Source organism: Danaus plexippus, chromosome 4, assembly GCF_018135715.1.
Source record: "Danaus plexippus chromosome 4, MEX_DaPlex, whole genome shotgun sequence".
NCBI lineage: Eukaryota > Metazoa > Arthropoda > Insecta > Lepidoptera > Nymphalidae > Danaus > Danaus plexippus.
The window spans coordinates 8,709,316-8,724,197 of record NC_083538.1 but is presented as its reverse complement, the minus strand read 5'-3'; the positions used below and the strand labels follow the sequence as shown (position 1 = coordinate 8,724,197).

At 36.5% G+C, this 14,882-nt stretch overlaps 4 protein-coding genes across 5 annotated transcripts; 2 read left to right on the top strand and 2 right to left on the bottom strand.

The window, feature by feature from the left end:
• The first annotated feature begins 142 nt into the window (after positions 1 to 142).
• LOC116768585 (uncharacterized) lies at positions 143 to 1,523 on the top strand. Its single transcript, XM_032659330.2, has 3 exons — positions 143 to 710; positions 788 to 898; positions 993 to 1,523. The coding sequence occupies exons 1-3, from the start codon at positions 631 to 633 to the stop codon at positions 1,186 to 1,188; spliced, it is 387 nt and encodes a 128-aa protein (XP_032515221.2). The 5' UTR covers positions 143 to 630; the 3' UTR covers positions 1,189 to 1,523.
• Positions 1,320 to 2,904, bottom strand: LOC116768584 (gamma-secretase subunit Aph-1). The gene is made up of 3 exons (XM_032659328.2): positions 2,452 to 2,904; positions 2,204 to 2,377; positions 1,320 to 2,031 (listed from the first exon to the last, which is right to left on the bottom strand). Exons 1-3 carry the CDS (start codon positions 2,671 to 2,673, stop codon positions 1,705 to 1,707), a joined length of 723 nt encoding a protein of 240 aa, XP_032515219.2. The 5' UTR covers positions 2,674 to 2,904; the 3' UTR covers positions 1,320 to 1,704.
• Positions 2,905 to 3,321: 417 nt separating this feature from the next.
• LOC116768321 (ATPase family gene 2 protein homolog A) lies at positions 3,322 to 5,902 on the top strand. The gene is made up of 2 exons (XM_032659008.2): positions 3,322 to 3,789; positions 3,951 to 5,902. Exons 1-2 carry the CDS (start codon positions 3,441 to 3,443, stop codon positions 5,834 to 5,836), a joined length of 2,235 nt encoding a protein of 744 aa, XP_032514899.2. The 5' UTR covers positions 3,322 to 3,440; the 3' UTR covers positions 5,837 to 5,902.
• On the bottom strand, positions 5,891 to 10,063 carry LOC116768322 (DDB1- and CUL4-associated factor 7). Of its 2 annotated transcripts, XM_032659009.2 has the most exons (8): positions 9,669 to 10,063; positions 9,455 to 9,557; positions 9,218 to 9,353; positions 8,725 to 8,975; positions 8,439 to 8,564; positions 7,576 to 7,757; positions 7,261 to 7,370; positions 5,891 to 6,879 (listed from the first exon to the last, which is right to left on the bottom strand). In XM_032659009.2, the coding sequence occupies exons 1-8, from the start codon at positions 9,731 to 9,733 to the stop codon at positions 6,782 to 6,784; spliced, it is 1,071 nt and encodes a 356-aa protein (XP_032514900.1). In that variant the 5' UTR covers positions 9,734 to 10,063; the 3' UTR covers positions 5,891 to 6,781. The 2 variants fall into 2 exon arrangements, with proteins under 2 accessions (XP_032514900.1, XP_032514901.1); XM_032659010.2 differs by having other exon boundaries at positions 5,891 to 7,370.
• Positions 10,064 to 14,882: the final 4,819 nt, after the last annotated feature.

The following is a 14,882-nucleotide window of genomic DNA, read 5'->3' as shown; positions in this document are numbered from 1 at the left end:
TAACTTGATAATTGGAAGGTAATACAAAGAAAAAAATTCACTTACAGATTATAATTTAAAAATACGTTTTCAAGTAAGTAAAAAATAATAGATACAATTCGCGGAGGAGATTATAATTTATAAATGCTACATTGTCAGCTTATGTGAGCCTTTTACTAACCTTTACGTGGTTTGCGATAGATGGACAAAAAAAGGTCATATCATAAAGGATTCCCTCAAAAACCACTGAATTCTCTTTTCACCCCAAAGAAATATAAAATATAGCTTAATGATATCTAAGTTTTTTTGTGTGTACACACTTAAATGAAGCTAAGGTTTTCGGATACTACGCATAATAAAAACTTAGTTTCACATAAAATATATCTTAATTGAATATTAAGGCACTACTACACATAGGAAGATAGATTTCTAACTATTAAACTGTAAACAAATGGTATATTATATAGGTAACTGATCCATTCCTCAATCAAAACAACAGATAGCAAAAAAACAGGAGACTTCTTTGTTCACAGTGATTGCCGGTGATATCTGTCACGTCAAATAGAGTTTGACAAATAAACTACAGCATTGAATAGTGATTAACACAAATAAAAACAAGAAAGAGTATTAAATAATTTTAAAATAATAAAAATGAATGAGACACCTACTTCGAACTTTCCAGAACCGAGGAGGATAGGAGTATGGACTGAAGGAGCTCCCGTTGAAACGAGGCTAGTGGAATTTAGAGAAGGCTTTCCATATCAATACGATAACATTGTGTTTATGTAAAGTTATATTTATATCGTAGGGAATTTGTGATGCCTAAGAAATCAGCGGAATCCATCGACGACATACCGACTATACCCGACCTAGATGACTTGCAAGACATACTCGAAAAGGAAATATCTAAACCTCCCATGTACGTTGATAACTACAATTTTCAAAAAGTTATTATCACTAATCTTCATTGTATCTTAGTAGTATAGTTTTTTAATATTATATCAATTATTCAGGTCTGAACATCAAGATGCTGAGACAATGAATACTTTGGCTGAAGTAAGAGGAGTCAGCGGCTCGGTGGATGGCATAGAAGCTGCCATAGAGGTTCTTAAGTCGTATATACCAGAAGTAGAACCTGACACAGCTGACACAGTATGGACCGTGGACACCCTGCTGGCTCAACTCGCTGAAGAGCTGCTCATTCAATAACTCCCTGAATTCATTACACCTCATAATATCCGTTTGTTTATGTGATAACCATTGAAAGGACTTGTAAGACGAGTTCTAATGTGTACGGAAGTTTATTTAATGGTGTTAAGGAAGTGTATTAAAACGAGATGTTTATTTAATAATTTATTTTATAAAAAGTCTTTATATTATTACTTAAGGAAACAATAACAATGTGTACGACCTTGTTCCGTCCAAGTGTTTTATACAACTGCTGTTATTATTAAATTTATAAACATAAAAAATAAGGCATTCCACATGTAATTCAATTAAAATATCAGTGCATTTCCTTAAAATAAAGTATTAGTAACATTGGGGCCATTTGGTTTTACTTAGTATTGCTATAATGAATATTATTTAACTTATAATGAAAAGGATTACAAAGCAAAATAATACAGTTATCCCGTAAACCTCACCAATGATTACTGTGGGATGTTATAGTATTGTATTTCATATCTAAATTGAAACTAAGCTAATGTCATGTATAGAAGTTATTACTTAAGTTCTAGCCCGGAATGTCTGCAGAAAACCTTTACTAGAACCGCCGGCGCACTTGAATGATATATATAGAGTTATTACAAGAATTATGTATGATGGGATTATTGTAGCCGCATACAGTTCTTTCCTATTGAGTAAACTCAATCCGGACACTAGAAAATGTGAGCCGATCACCCACAGGATCTTCAAGTAGCTCTTATTGTCCAGTCCATTAAAGAAGATGACGGTCCAAAATGTGTTGAGCAGCGTCATGCAGAGAGTCATAGACGCACTCGTAACAAAGAAGTATTCCGTTCCATGACGAAGTCCTAACGTTCCAGGACCAATCTGAAATAAAACAAAACAAATTAAATACACCACACTCCAGACATCATTGTCATATCTGTTTACAGGCAAATAAACTTATTTTAGCTAAACAAAGAAGTGTGTTCTGGTGTGTACAACATCAACATTGTCGGTTTAAATTCTATTTGATTACAGCAAACAATGTGATACTTACAGAATCTGCCAACACATTAATGATTGCAAATGCCCCACTCATGGCTCCGAACCCAAAGCCTGACACATAAGCAATCTCAGCCTTATTACTACCAATCTCATGGTTTTCTGATATTTCCTTCAATCCTGATTCAGTCCTTTTCAATAGAAGATACACACCAAAGCGAAAAGTCTCCTGAAGGCAAAGTAATATTTAGCTTCCAAATACAATATATGTAATATGTTAAATATGATATGATTCCATCTTACCTGGATTAATATCGCGAAAACCATTCCAAAAGCTAAATAGGACCGTAGGGGTACCACGGCGTACCACAGCATCGAAGACAGTAGAAATGATAGCAGCCAAAAAAACGCTGCAGCTATCATGATTATGATCCGCACAGGGTCGTTGGCTATCGTTAAAGCGAACATAGCCAAAGGCGCTCCGAAGGCTAGAAGAGAACAACTGAAAAACTCTGCGGCAGTCATCTTCGTGAACAAATGTGGTATATGTTTGATAAAGGATATAACACTTTACTTATTAACGCCCACAAACATTTCTTTCAAATAAATCACACCCTATCACGTCATTGTTATAAAATATACAATTATCTAACACTAATTGTTCTATTTCATTTTGGGGAAAGCATAAGTGCATAACGTCAAAACTCAAATTACTAATCAGTAATGTGTCATCGGACGACGGCCATCGCCTCGCCGCTCGCTATACAGCTATAACAAATGTCAGACACAAAAAGTTATACATTTTTTAGTTATTTCCGTAATATGTGTTAAAGTTATTACTAATAAAAAAGGCAATGGGATCATTCATTGTATTTTACTGTAAAATTCTTATTATAACTTTTTTGGATAATGATATTATTATTGTAAGAAATTATTAAAATAACATATTTTTAATAGTTTTATTTTCAATCTGGTTATAGAATTGGAAATGGACGTTAGCACATCTGTCTATTATTTATGTCTTTCGTATGTTTATATTACAATTATGCTTAGTTTTTTAAAAAAAAACTTTCTGATTAGAATATGAAACTTTAAATTAATCCAAGTAGAACTCGAAACGCGTTCTTTACAATTAGAAATGCTGCTGTTTTGACATTAAATTTATATTACTGTCAGAAAAGATAAAATAGATGTCAAAACATGGAATTGAAGTAACCTAAAACTTTAGCACTATAAATATAACTTTTTTTTTAAATTAAAGATGATATGAAACTGCAATAGAAAGTTCCACTATGTCACAAAAATTAGCGAAGAAATCTTTATGGGTGGAATGTGAACGCTGTCACTGCAATATTTTATCTAATGACAAAAACACGCACGTAGAGCTAAACTGTTCTAAGGATCAAGTAAAATGCCCGTTTATCGATGAAAATATATTCTACACATGGCTGGAGAGAGCCAGCGCACCTCCAGAAAACGTCCCAAGAGACGCTGTGATGGTTCACCCATCGGCCGGAGCGTTAATTGGTGCAGTGATCGGGAAACCTCTGGAGTTGAAGAGAGATGGGGCTCTCACACTAGTGAAGCGCATGTGGCCTTCGAAAGCGTCTGCACCGGCAGCTGTAATACTACCTGCAGCAGGTATATTTAGTAATAGTTTGTTAATGTTCACCAACCACATGACTCAAGGTTTTTAAGTGAGAAAAACAACTCCAAGATGACTTAACATCCCTTGTTTTTCTAGCAAGTGTTACTACTCACAGCATACACAAATAACATAACACTAATTTCCTTACTTTCAGATCTGACAGGAGCTTGGTGTAGTGATAATAAAAAAGTTACAGTTTCTGTTTTAAGAGATAACATACCGCAAGCATCTTATATCAATGTAAAAATAAAGAATCTTAAAAAAGATGTGGACATCACTGATATCCTTAAAGAAAGATTTAGTGGCCACTATGTGTGTGTTGGCAGTGGCTTAGTCTATTACTATTTTGGTAAAAAATTACAAATAGAGATTTTAAATGTGAAATCAACGAATGAAGATACTGACACCCCTTGGTATGTCCTCAGTCACAGAACAGTTTGGAACATAGAGAGAGATAAGGTTCAGCTTGTGAAGAAGAAGATGGCACTTGGAGGAATGGCAGATATTGTGGATGATATCAAATCATTAATTAATATATCTTTTGATACTACAGGCTTCGCAGCTAACTTTCAACCCACTAAAGGTCTTTTGCTGTATGGTCATTCTGGTAGCGGGAAAACTGCTATTTGTAAATATTTGATAGACAGTCTCGATTGCTTCCACATCGAAGTTAATGGTCCAAAAATTTTTAGTAAATATTTTGGGGAAACTGAAGGAACTATGAAAGATTTGTTTGCAAAAGCGATAGCAAACGAACCAAGTATAATATTAGTAGATGAGATAGAAACGATATGCCCCCGCCATTCATCAGCCAGCACAGAACAGGAAAGACGCGTCACCTCCGCGTTTGTGTCTTTATTGGATAACCTACACCAAGATTCTAGCAGAGTATTTGTACTAGCTACTACAAGAAAACCAGAGGCAATTGATCCAATGTTGAGGAGATTCGGAAGGTTGGACAAAGAAGTAGAAGTACCCGTCCCCGACAGAAAACGACGCGCAGATATATTATACGCTTTACTCAAAAATCTTCCAAACAAAGTGTCATCACAGGACATGGAGGCGATATCAGACTTAGCTCACGGTTATGTCGCCGCCGACCTCGTGAACTTATGCTCTCAGGCCTCGATGAAATGTTTAAAAAGAATGAGCGAAGCCATAGAGAAAGAGGATTTGATAGGTGCTTTGACTGTGGTCCGGCCCAGTGCTATGAGAGAGCTTTTGATAGAGATCCCTAACGTGAGGTGGTCAGATATAGGAGGGCAGGACGGACTCAAGCTGAAACTGCGGCAAGCCGTCGAGTGGCCCTTGAAGCATCCTGAAAGTTTCCTGCGTTTAGGAATACGCCCGCCGGCTGGCGTCCTGCTCTATGGACCGCCCGGCTGTTCCAAAACTATGATAGCGAAAGCGTTAGCCACCGAGAGCGGACTCAACTTTTTATCAATAAAGGGCCCAGAGTTATTTTCAAAGTGGGTGGGCGAATCTGAACGTGCAGTGAGAGATCTCTTCACCAAAGCCCGACAGGTGGCTCCTTCGATAATATTCTTCGATGAAATGGATGCAATCGGAGGCGAGCGTGGCGCGGGCGAGGCCGGGGTGCACGAACGAGTCCTTGCACAGCTATTGACCGAATTGGACGGTGTGGTCCCATTAAATTCCGTCACTATTCTAGCTGCCACCAACAGACCCGATAGAATGGATCGGGCCTTACTCCGACCGGGTCGTATCGACCGACTCATTTACGTTCCTCTACCCGATTTCGAGACCAGGTTGCAAATTATAGAGTTGAAGCTGTCCAAAATGAGCACAAGCGACGATGTAAATCCTCATGTATTGGCCATCAAGAGTGAAGGCTTTTCAGGAGCCGAGCTACACGCGCTGTGCCACGAGGCAGCCATGCGGGCCTTGGAGAAAGATCTCAATTGTCAAGAGGTTACCATGGAGCACTTCGAACATGTGTTTAAAGACTTCAAACCTCGGACTCCAGATTCACTTCTGAAGATATACGAAGAGTTTTCACTGGGCCAACGCTCGGGGTGAGACTTTGTAAAATTGTGAAGGGCTTGTAAATAATGAGGAAATGAAATACAGATATATTGACATGTTTTTATTAATTAAGAAAACTTAATCACTACTTTGTATAAATTAATTACTATTATAGTCCTTACAGTAAATATTCAAACCTAATAACATATATCTCACGAATTGAAATTAGTCCAATAAATGTCGAGATCACAGCACATCATTCAAATTATTTTACCGTAGTAAATGCAGAGTCAATGCATCACACTAATTGTCTAAACAGTACCAATAGTGAGTTCTCACATAATTTTTATATTATCATATAATAAAATTCCTAACCAAATTCTGATGTGACAGCAGTGAGCCAAGATTTATTATTTCCAATGTAAATGCTCGTTACACATAAAACAATACATGTATTGGCTAATCTATAACACAAACATCATCTACAGCAGACGGCTAACAGTCCTACAAACTTGGGGATGTTATTATCTATTGAAAGCTTCTGGGCTTAAATGCAGGTCGGGGAACACTACATAAATGTAAATAGGGCATGTGTTACAGTTGTGAAGGGAGTGTGCTGGTGGTCGGTGGTCAGTGGTCAGTGGTCGGTCATCATCTTCATATCAGTCTTAGTTTCAAGATTTTACTGTTTTATAATTTGTAATACTGAATCACTACAACCAGTGGATTCATACACATGTCATCTTCACCGAGAAGCTCAACGGTTTCCCTATATAAGGATTCGATTTAAATTTTAAGCAACAAAAAGATACTTATTCCATCAGAAACCACTTAAAAATAGATGTTACAGGAGAATGTTATTTAATTTACCAAATAGAATAAAAACTGTATAATTAATATATCTGATGAAGCCAAACGGGTCACTTTTAGTCTGTGGTGTGGTGTACCGAGGTTCAGGTGGGTGGTGTCAGTGGTGGAGTATGTTTACTCTCTACAGATCTAAACTCGCAGTATCTCGGTGTGTCTGTTATAGCATATCGCGATCCAGTCGGGCTGCGTGGCGCCCCACTGGATCTGGTTCACCTCGCTCCCGGCAGCTGGACACGCGAGAATCACAGTTACAGTGTATGAGAATAATGCATGCACATACGAGAGTGACGTCACAGGACACACAGACCCGCATCATATGCGGCGCGTGTCCTGCTAAATGTTAACGAATGATTAGGCTGGCGAGAAATGAGAGCGATGTAGATCACAGGTACATCGTTATAATATGATTAACGAGCCAACAGCTAGCCTGATAACAGCTATCACGATCGTTAAGTCAGAATCACAAGGCAACTTCGGAGAGGGGTAAAGTCGGACGCGGCTCATCCGAGGGGGATAATCTCAGACGCGTAATATTTCGGTGTGTCTGTTATAGCATATGGCGATCCAGTCGGGCTGGGTGGCGCCCCACTGGATCTGGTTGACCTCACCCTCGGCGGCGGTGTACGCCAGGATGGGGTCCTCGATGGCGCGCGGCATCTGCTGGATGTCCCAGATCAGCGCCTGGTGGTCGTCGCCCGCCGTGCAGATGTGGCACGAACTGGACCAACACAAAATATACTAGCATTTGTCAAAGTGTTGGAAGATTGGTAACATTCTACTCGGTGGGATTAGCAGGATTTGTCAAACACTAGGCATTTAATTTTATAGTTACTTATTGCATTACAAATTTAATTAAGCAAGATGTAATTTTTAACACTTCGTCATCTCCAACAACTTTTAATATAACTGATATAAAATAAAACCTGTGCGGAGCCCAAGCGATGCCGTTAACACAGGCTCTGTGGTTGTTGAGCCTGGCGACCGGCGTGCAAGGAACCCTCACGTCAAGTATGATGACTTCACACGCGTCCATCGCTATAGTGGCCAAGTAGTTGGGGTCCTGCTTGTTCCACGCCAGCCGGAGCAGCGGCGTGTGTTGCGGATCCTGGGGACATTGGTTAATGTATGAACTTTAATTCTCGTGTCTTTCAAACTGAAGACGCTAGGTTTGCTTAATGTGTTCTTCATGAGAACCGTTTAAATTCATTCGGGCCTCGTTTCTTCTCGTTGCGCAAAAGCAAGATGTCAAATAATCTTTCTTCTGAGGTTTTCCTTAGCTTCAATGAAATCTTGCGAACATACTAAAACATGCCGAGTCCAAGGTTATTATTTTAGGACAGAAGGCAAAACATGGTCTATTCTTTAAATCATATTTCGGAAGTCCATGAGAGATGGTGACCGCTTGTCCCTGGGCCGTCTGTTTCTTGAGATTTATATATAATTAAATTTGTCGTTAAGTGTGAAACACTTGTTTTGTCAGAGTGCAAACACTTTGGTTGTCTTTGGACAGAGGTGTCTTCTGAAGTGGCTTTGACATGTCCTCTTTTCAAGACACCTCTTTGTTTAAATTTAATATTTCAATTTCATAGTTATTTTGAGAGCGTTCCCACACTTCTGTGATGTCCAGTTGACTTCAGTTGGACAAAATAAGTAACCTCCCAGATCAGTCTGGGTATCTATATATATATTTAGTTAATTTTAATTTGGATATATAAGAAATTTAAATAATTTATCTAAGCCAATATATAATGAGTTCTGTGTGTAATGTATCTGTAATATACTGTACCTCATATATAATGGTGGAATGTTCAAGGTGTCTCAGGTCAAACATGCGAACAGAGCCGTCCGCTCCCACCGAGGCGAACATGTCGCGGCCTCCTCCCGCGCGACTGAACGCTATGTCGTACACCTCCTACAGCATTACAATACATATTATATACTACACTGTGTAGAAACAACTCCAGCTACGAGATAATAACCTCATCTAGATATTGAAATTTGGTCAAAAGTGGTACAAAATTCCCACGGACATCAGACAAACAGAATTATATAATGTATAATTTCTAGCTTACCTTATCATGAGCAATCAGTTGAGTCTTCACATGTCCAGAGACCTCATTGACTCTCCCCATCACCTGTCCCGTCTCCAAGCCCCAGATGGTGCAAGTGGTGTCGATACTACTTGTACCAATCAAATTTGGGTCGACTTCATTCCAATCAAAAGATGTGAGAGGGGCACAAAAGTCTGAGTTCTTGTTATTATTCAAAACACACTCGAACAATGTGTACGGTTCACCGGCACGCCAGATGCGGAGGTAGTCCCCTGGCAGTGGACAATTGTTTAAGATAGATACATACATAGAGAGTAAATGAAAGTTGTACACTGAACTGTTTAGAGATATTTATAACAAAAAAAAATGTCCTCTTTAATCACACACAAAACAACTTTTTAAATAAGGTATTTTTCTTTAATGAAAGGTAAAATAATAATCGATATTTCTTTATATTTGCTTATTTTAAATTATGACTTCTACTACTATACCCTCATAACAAACGGAATCTCACCACTAGTAGCCAGAAGATCAGGATACACCCCCTTGCTGTCCGGAATCCACATAATTTTTGTGGTTGGATAAGGATGGTCGAATGTGCTCTTAGCACTGAACTCACTCGTCTCCTCATCCAATGATATGATTTGTACCTACAATTGTATGTTTGAGGAGTTTAATTTCTTTTAAAATCATGTCTACTTTAATTTTTTTTTTATTATAACACTTTCTGTACTGTAACATATAAGCCTACCTTATTATTATACTCTTCCACAAAACTGCCCAGAGCCAAACGGAACCTTTTGTCCGGACGAACTGACCAATTCATGGAGTACAGAGGCCATTGTGCTTGATATCTGAACATAATATGAAGAAATGTAAATGGAGGAACGGAACAGATAACAATGAAGAAAATAACTTTAATAACATGATCGATTCTTTTAAATAATTTTATAAACATCACTTACTTGTATATTTCTTTACGTTTTGTGCTTGAACTCGTAGTGCTCGAGCTACTATGTGGCATCGACATGATTTAGTTTTGATATGCCGTTATAACGTGAGAAATTACGATTGAATATAATAATTTAAGATCTAGAAGAATAACAAATGAAAGATGTACACATTTACGGTGTAAATAAGAGATGCGGTGAGACGAGAACCGTAGTTACGCTACCGAGTACAACACAAATATTTAATGGTACTCAATTGTTTTACAATTCATTATGGTTCATACTATAATTTATTGAGTAATGTATGATTTCGTTACGAAATTATTCTTCATTTACGAATTTAGCACATGTAAGTACACTTAAATAGCATTTCGCTTTAATAACTTGACAATTGACACAATTAAGTTTGACAATACTATCTAGCTATATTTGAAATCAGCGAGTCTGCTAATGGACGCGTTCACATTTTTTTTTTTAACTCCTATAGATAACAGTCAGCACTCGTGACGTCACGATAGGGTTTTAGAAATCATACGTAAAGGAAGTAGTCTTTCGGTAGCCAGAGAGAAAAAAAAATAACCAAAAACGAGCGATCAATAGGTTTTGTGAGAGAATGCACAAAAGCTACAAAATCAAAAGTTAAACCTCTATCGTTAAAGCGGCTCCGAATTGGACTATAATGATGGATACGTATGAGAAGCAATATAAAATCCGAGGGGATACATATTTGTGCTTCGGGGTCCAGACCAGACATATTTTAATATTTGCAAATTTTAAAGCGCATTGTGCTAATAGAGCTTACGGTTCCTTGGAAAATCGTCATCCCAAAGATCATGCCATCAAGGTCAATACTTATTACGTGCTCATTAAGGAACTCACTAAGAGTAGGTTCGTCGTAAATTTGTACGCGGTAGAAGTCGGAGCGAAAGGTATAACAGCTAAATCTCTCTATAACGCTATGGACCAGGCACAAAATGGCAAAAAGGCAAAATGTGAGATATAAAAAACAAAAGTTTTTATCTAAAAACGCTTTCTAGAAATATTTCAGTTATTGCATTTTATAATAAAAATAAATGAAATTTTATCTAGTTTACTATTTTGCTTACTATGACTCATACTTTCATTTGACCTACATATATTACTCACAGAGCGAAATTGATAACATCAATGCAGTTCACGTGCCACATTCCATTTAGGGACATAGCTTTCTTTCTTACGTCAACTGCGTTTAGGTTTTAGTGATATAATATTGCACAAGGTTGCCTTAAGCGAAAAATTGGTCCACTTGGCGGTGTTATTCAAGTGCCGGTTGGGAAATTCTGTCTTACATCGAGTGTATAGAAGTTATTTCTAGTTAACAATTATATACAATATATCGTTCCAGGTAGAGAAAAAATTATGTTTTATTTAGTTTTATTTCAAATAATTTAGCTGCTTAGCAAACTTAATACTTTCTTCAAACCATAGCGGAGCCACATGGCTATAGTTAACAATTTAGAAATAGTAAAATAAATTTTATTAACAATTAATCAAAGTTCGCAAAAAAGAAAACAAGTTTACATAACCAGAGTGAGTAAGAACAGACATCGATAAATATGATCTGTATTTCGTGTACCATCTAAAGCTTTGTTTTGCACTTGCCATCAGATAGAATCATAGCCAGCAACTACCAAGTAAGTAATTAAAAAAGCTTTAAATTTTGGTTTTTTCTCTATAAATGGTTTTGGTTTTGATCAAGATTTGATTCAACTGAACCGAATATAGTTACTTTAACGTCTCCACATTATTGAAGGTTAAAATCCTGCGTTGGATGTCAATTTTAAATTTTGCAACGACTTACTATTCAATAGTTGATTGAAATCGATATGGGTGCCTATTTCGTGGAGGAGGAAAGGAGTTTCCATATATAACACTTTCTTCTCTTGACCAGTAAAGCTGCTTAAACTACAGGATTAACAATTTAAAAGAAAATAGCTTTCGTAATTATACTCGATCGGGTAATAAATGATACCTAATGCATAACTAACAAAGAGTTCACATACATACGATTTGAAAATCGTTTAAGTTTCTGTCTTGCGCATTTGTATTACATTTTGTTCCCATAACTCCACAAACTGTGGGGACACAAAACTTACAGAAGTTCTGTTATCCATAAATTATCAGAACATAAAAAATATTACATTTGATGAATTATAATGTATATTCTTTCGTTGGACGAGGGTTAACAGGCGGACAGCGTATATTCTGGTCTTTCCATAACATTTGATAAGATCGCTATATTATTTTCAATATTCATATAAAATTTATACCATATAATTGAAGGCTTTCAGTTAACACTAAGACCTACTTGGTCAGTAGTTGAATGGTTTCAGGTTTTAACATTGAAGTATTACATTCTTTATTGTTAAAACCAGGTACGGTAGATGGAAAAGAAGAAATAGGAGGTGACCGCACTGTTCAAAAACAGGGGCGGGCAAGAAACAGGAAGATTACCGCTTCATCCGCATGCGACGAATAACAAATAAGGATACAGGCTTACCGTGCATCTGCTCATCCGGCGATTAAAAGAGGGATGCAGGAATTAAAAGCTTGCAATTCCAGCTCAAACTCCTGAAAGTGTATGATATAGAATACCTCAAGTCTCTATTTAAGGTTGATTTACTTTATTTTAGAAAACTAGTGGCCACTAAAATCTTTCACTATGACCTGACACGACATTTGGCAGCGCCTGACCAAATTTAACGGCAGTAGGTACTCTACACAAAATCAAACCTGTACTTTGTACAGACAAAAAAGATATCCCAGCGTGAACTACTTAGTAGACATACTACTAGTTACTAAGTACGTAGAATTTTACGTCAACGGAAAACGAGCTTGATGTATCCAATCTTTTTTTCTGATGTTAGAGTGTTCTGTTTTATAATCAAAGATTTCACTTGTAGTCTGTCTCTTTTTGTCTGCTAAAGCTCTATTTTTATCAAGTATCAGTAGTTTTTTGTAATGTATATTGCTGTTAGCCCTGCGGATTTGACAGCTTCACCGGGGGAGAGTGGGCCAGAGATTTGGCCGAGGCCAGCCCGTAAGAAGTGTCAAAAAAATAGTTATCCTAGTAAAAATGTGTGTAAAATGATTTGTAAATCTTAGTGTGGGTGAAAAAAGTTCAAACTGATCACATCCGACTGCTGACTCGACTGAGGCACGTCCGCAGCATTCGAGTAGGTTGTAAATATAGCTTCTGTCACGTGATACAGTCGTGGAGAGTGAGCTGAAACCCACCAACTTATAATTGAGATGAGACAAGAGACAATGTAAATTTGTACGTTTTTTTTTGTTTATTTCGTTTATGACATATTGACCAAAATAAATTGCTCTTTAAGTTAAACAGGTTTTATCAGAGGTTTCTATCGATTTATGAATCTATTAAAAAGTAATAAATATGTAAGCAACTAATATATTTTTTTATTTCTTTCGCCTGTGAGTTGCTCAAGGAAGTAGTGTTATCAGATTAGCAGACAATGCCTGAAGTCGAACTGCTCTCAAGTAAGCCTTCAACTGACCTTTTAACTGAACAATTACTTATGAAAGATTGACCGCGCCATGACGAATGTCGAATACCCACTATTATAACCTACTTATATGTTATCGGATCGGATTAAAAGAAAAGTACATCCTTCAAATAATATTCAGATCTTAATATTCTATTTTTCAAAAATAAAAAGCTTTTAATTTTGCACAATTTTTTGTATCCACGTTAGCAGATAAAAGTATATATTGTTAATCCGTGTTTGTAATATGTGATGTTATTTCCAATCAAAATAAATAAATTTCTGTTAGTGTTTTACGATATATGATTAAGAGGGCGTATTCGTTAGTCACGGGCCGGGTCAAGGCGTCAATCTCTTAAAACATAAAACATTGTCTATGGTCTTTGTAAGACTGTATATTTATTTCTGACACGCAAATTGATCTTTGTTTGAGCTTGATTTGATCTCTCACTTTAAAATTGTATTCAACTTAAACAATCGTTCTTATGACATTGACGAGGTTTTATAGTTAATTGTTTTAATTGGATTGTTTATATATTTTGTAAGAAATTAATAAATTAATGAAGTGAAATGTATATTTTTAGTGGACGTCACATAAACCTGCTTTCTACTTCCGTATTATCTATGGACGGTGCACCGTTCGACGCATCCTATTAATAATTAATTAATTATTATTTATTGAGTCATGTCAGAAACGACATTTTTATACATACATAATGTTTGGCTCCGCATATATTGATGTATATTAATTGTAAGAGAAAATCACCTTATCAATTAAGACAACATAATTTTTTTAATTCTTTTTCCTTTACCTCCGTCTTTTTCATTAAATAGTAATGAAATTAGAAATTCGTCCTCCTCTACATTTTCCAAATTTTTCCTTTTCCGTCACACATTTTCCAGACAACAATATATATGCACATATGCACGTTAACAACTAGGTATATCAATACATATTATAAACCAAAGTCCCTCGCCGCGGCTGTCTGTCTGTCTGTTCGCGATACACGCAAAAGCTACTGCACCGATTATCAAACAGTTGTCACCACTCGACAGCGTGATTCTCGAGGAAGGTTTTAGTACATAATTTGTTAAGTTTTTGTATTAACTTGTGTGCACATTAACGATGTTTGTTGAAGATGTCGAGAAAACATGAGTCGCCTGTGGGCTTTTAACAAAAACTATGCCTAAAGTCTTTGAGATATAACAAAATGATATATGTTGGAATTGTGTATCTTATATAGGTCTACGGAAAAGTCCGCGGTGACATATGTTTATACTTTAAGGATAACATACTATATCCATTTTACAACTTTTAAAAATTGGCATTCCTAAAGCGTTTATTGAAAAGCTATTTACATAAATACGGTATTAAGTCTTATTAAAATAAATAAATTCGTATTCAAGCCTACATCAGTATCTGTGAATTACTTTCATATAAATCATTTAAATCGGGCGTACCATTTGAAAGTTATCATAATATAAGTTTAATAATTCCCAAAATTAAACAGGCTATTTTATATTTTTTGTGAAGAGCCCGTGCGAAGTCGGGGCTGGTACCTAGGTGTTTGTATATAAATTTAAAATTGTCAACATTTGTTATTCCTAAAATCATGTATAATTAAAACTCCGACACATTTAAGCTTCCGTTAACAATAATCAAATGTTGTTTTCTAGGTTGTAG

Bases quoted from the DNA above. Each gene is read 5' to 3' on its own strand.
- LOC116768585 (XM_032659330.2), top strand. From the start codon at position 631: ATGAATGAGACACCTACTTCGAACTTTCCAGAACCGAGGAGGATAGGA. The intron at 711-787 runs GCTAGTGGAATT...TTTATATCGTAG, and splicing joins GGAGCTCCCGTTGAAACGAG to GGAATTTGTGATGCCTAAGA. The intron at 899-992 runs GTACGTTGATAA...TCAATTATTCAG, and splicing joins GAAATATCTAAACCTCCCAT to GTCTGAACATCAAGATGCTG.
- LOC116768584 (XM_032659328.2), bottom strand. From the start codon at position 2,673: ATGACTGCCGCAGAGTTTTTCAGTTGTTCTCTTCTAGCCTTCGGAGCG. The intron at 2,378-2,451 runs GTAAGATGGAAT...CTTTGCCTTCAG, and splicing joins TTTTCGCGATATTAATCCAG to GAGACTTTTCGCTTTGGTGT. The intron at 2,032-2,203 runs GTAAGTATCACA...GTTTTATTTCAG, and splicing joins TTAATGTGTTGGCAGATTCT to ATTGGTCCTGGAACGTTAGG.
- LOC116768321 (XM_032659008.2), top strand. From the start codon at position 3,441: ATGTCACAAAAATTAGCGAAGAAATCTTTATGGGTGGAATGTGAACGC. The intron at 3,790-3,950 runs GTATATTTAGTA...CCTTACTTTCAG, and splicing joins TGTAATACTACCTGCAGCAG to ATCTGACAGGAGCTTGGTGT.
- LOC116768322 (XM_032659009.2), bottom strand. From the start codon at position 9,733: ATGTCGATGCCACATAGTAGCTCGAGCACTACGAGTTCAAGCACAAAA. The intron at 9,558-9,668 runs GTAAGTGATGTT...TATTATGTTCAG, and splicing joins AAACGTAAAGAAATATACAA to ATATCAAGCACAATGGCCTC. The intron at 7,371-7,575 runs GTTTTATTTTAT...GTGTTGGTCCAG, and splicing joins ATCGCTTGGGCTCCGCACAG to TTCGTGCCACATCTGCACGG.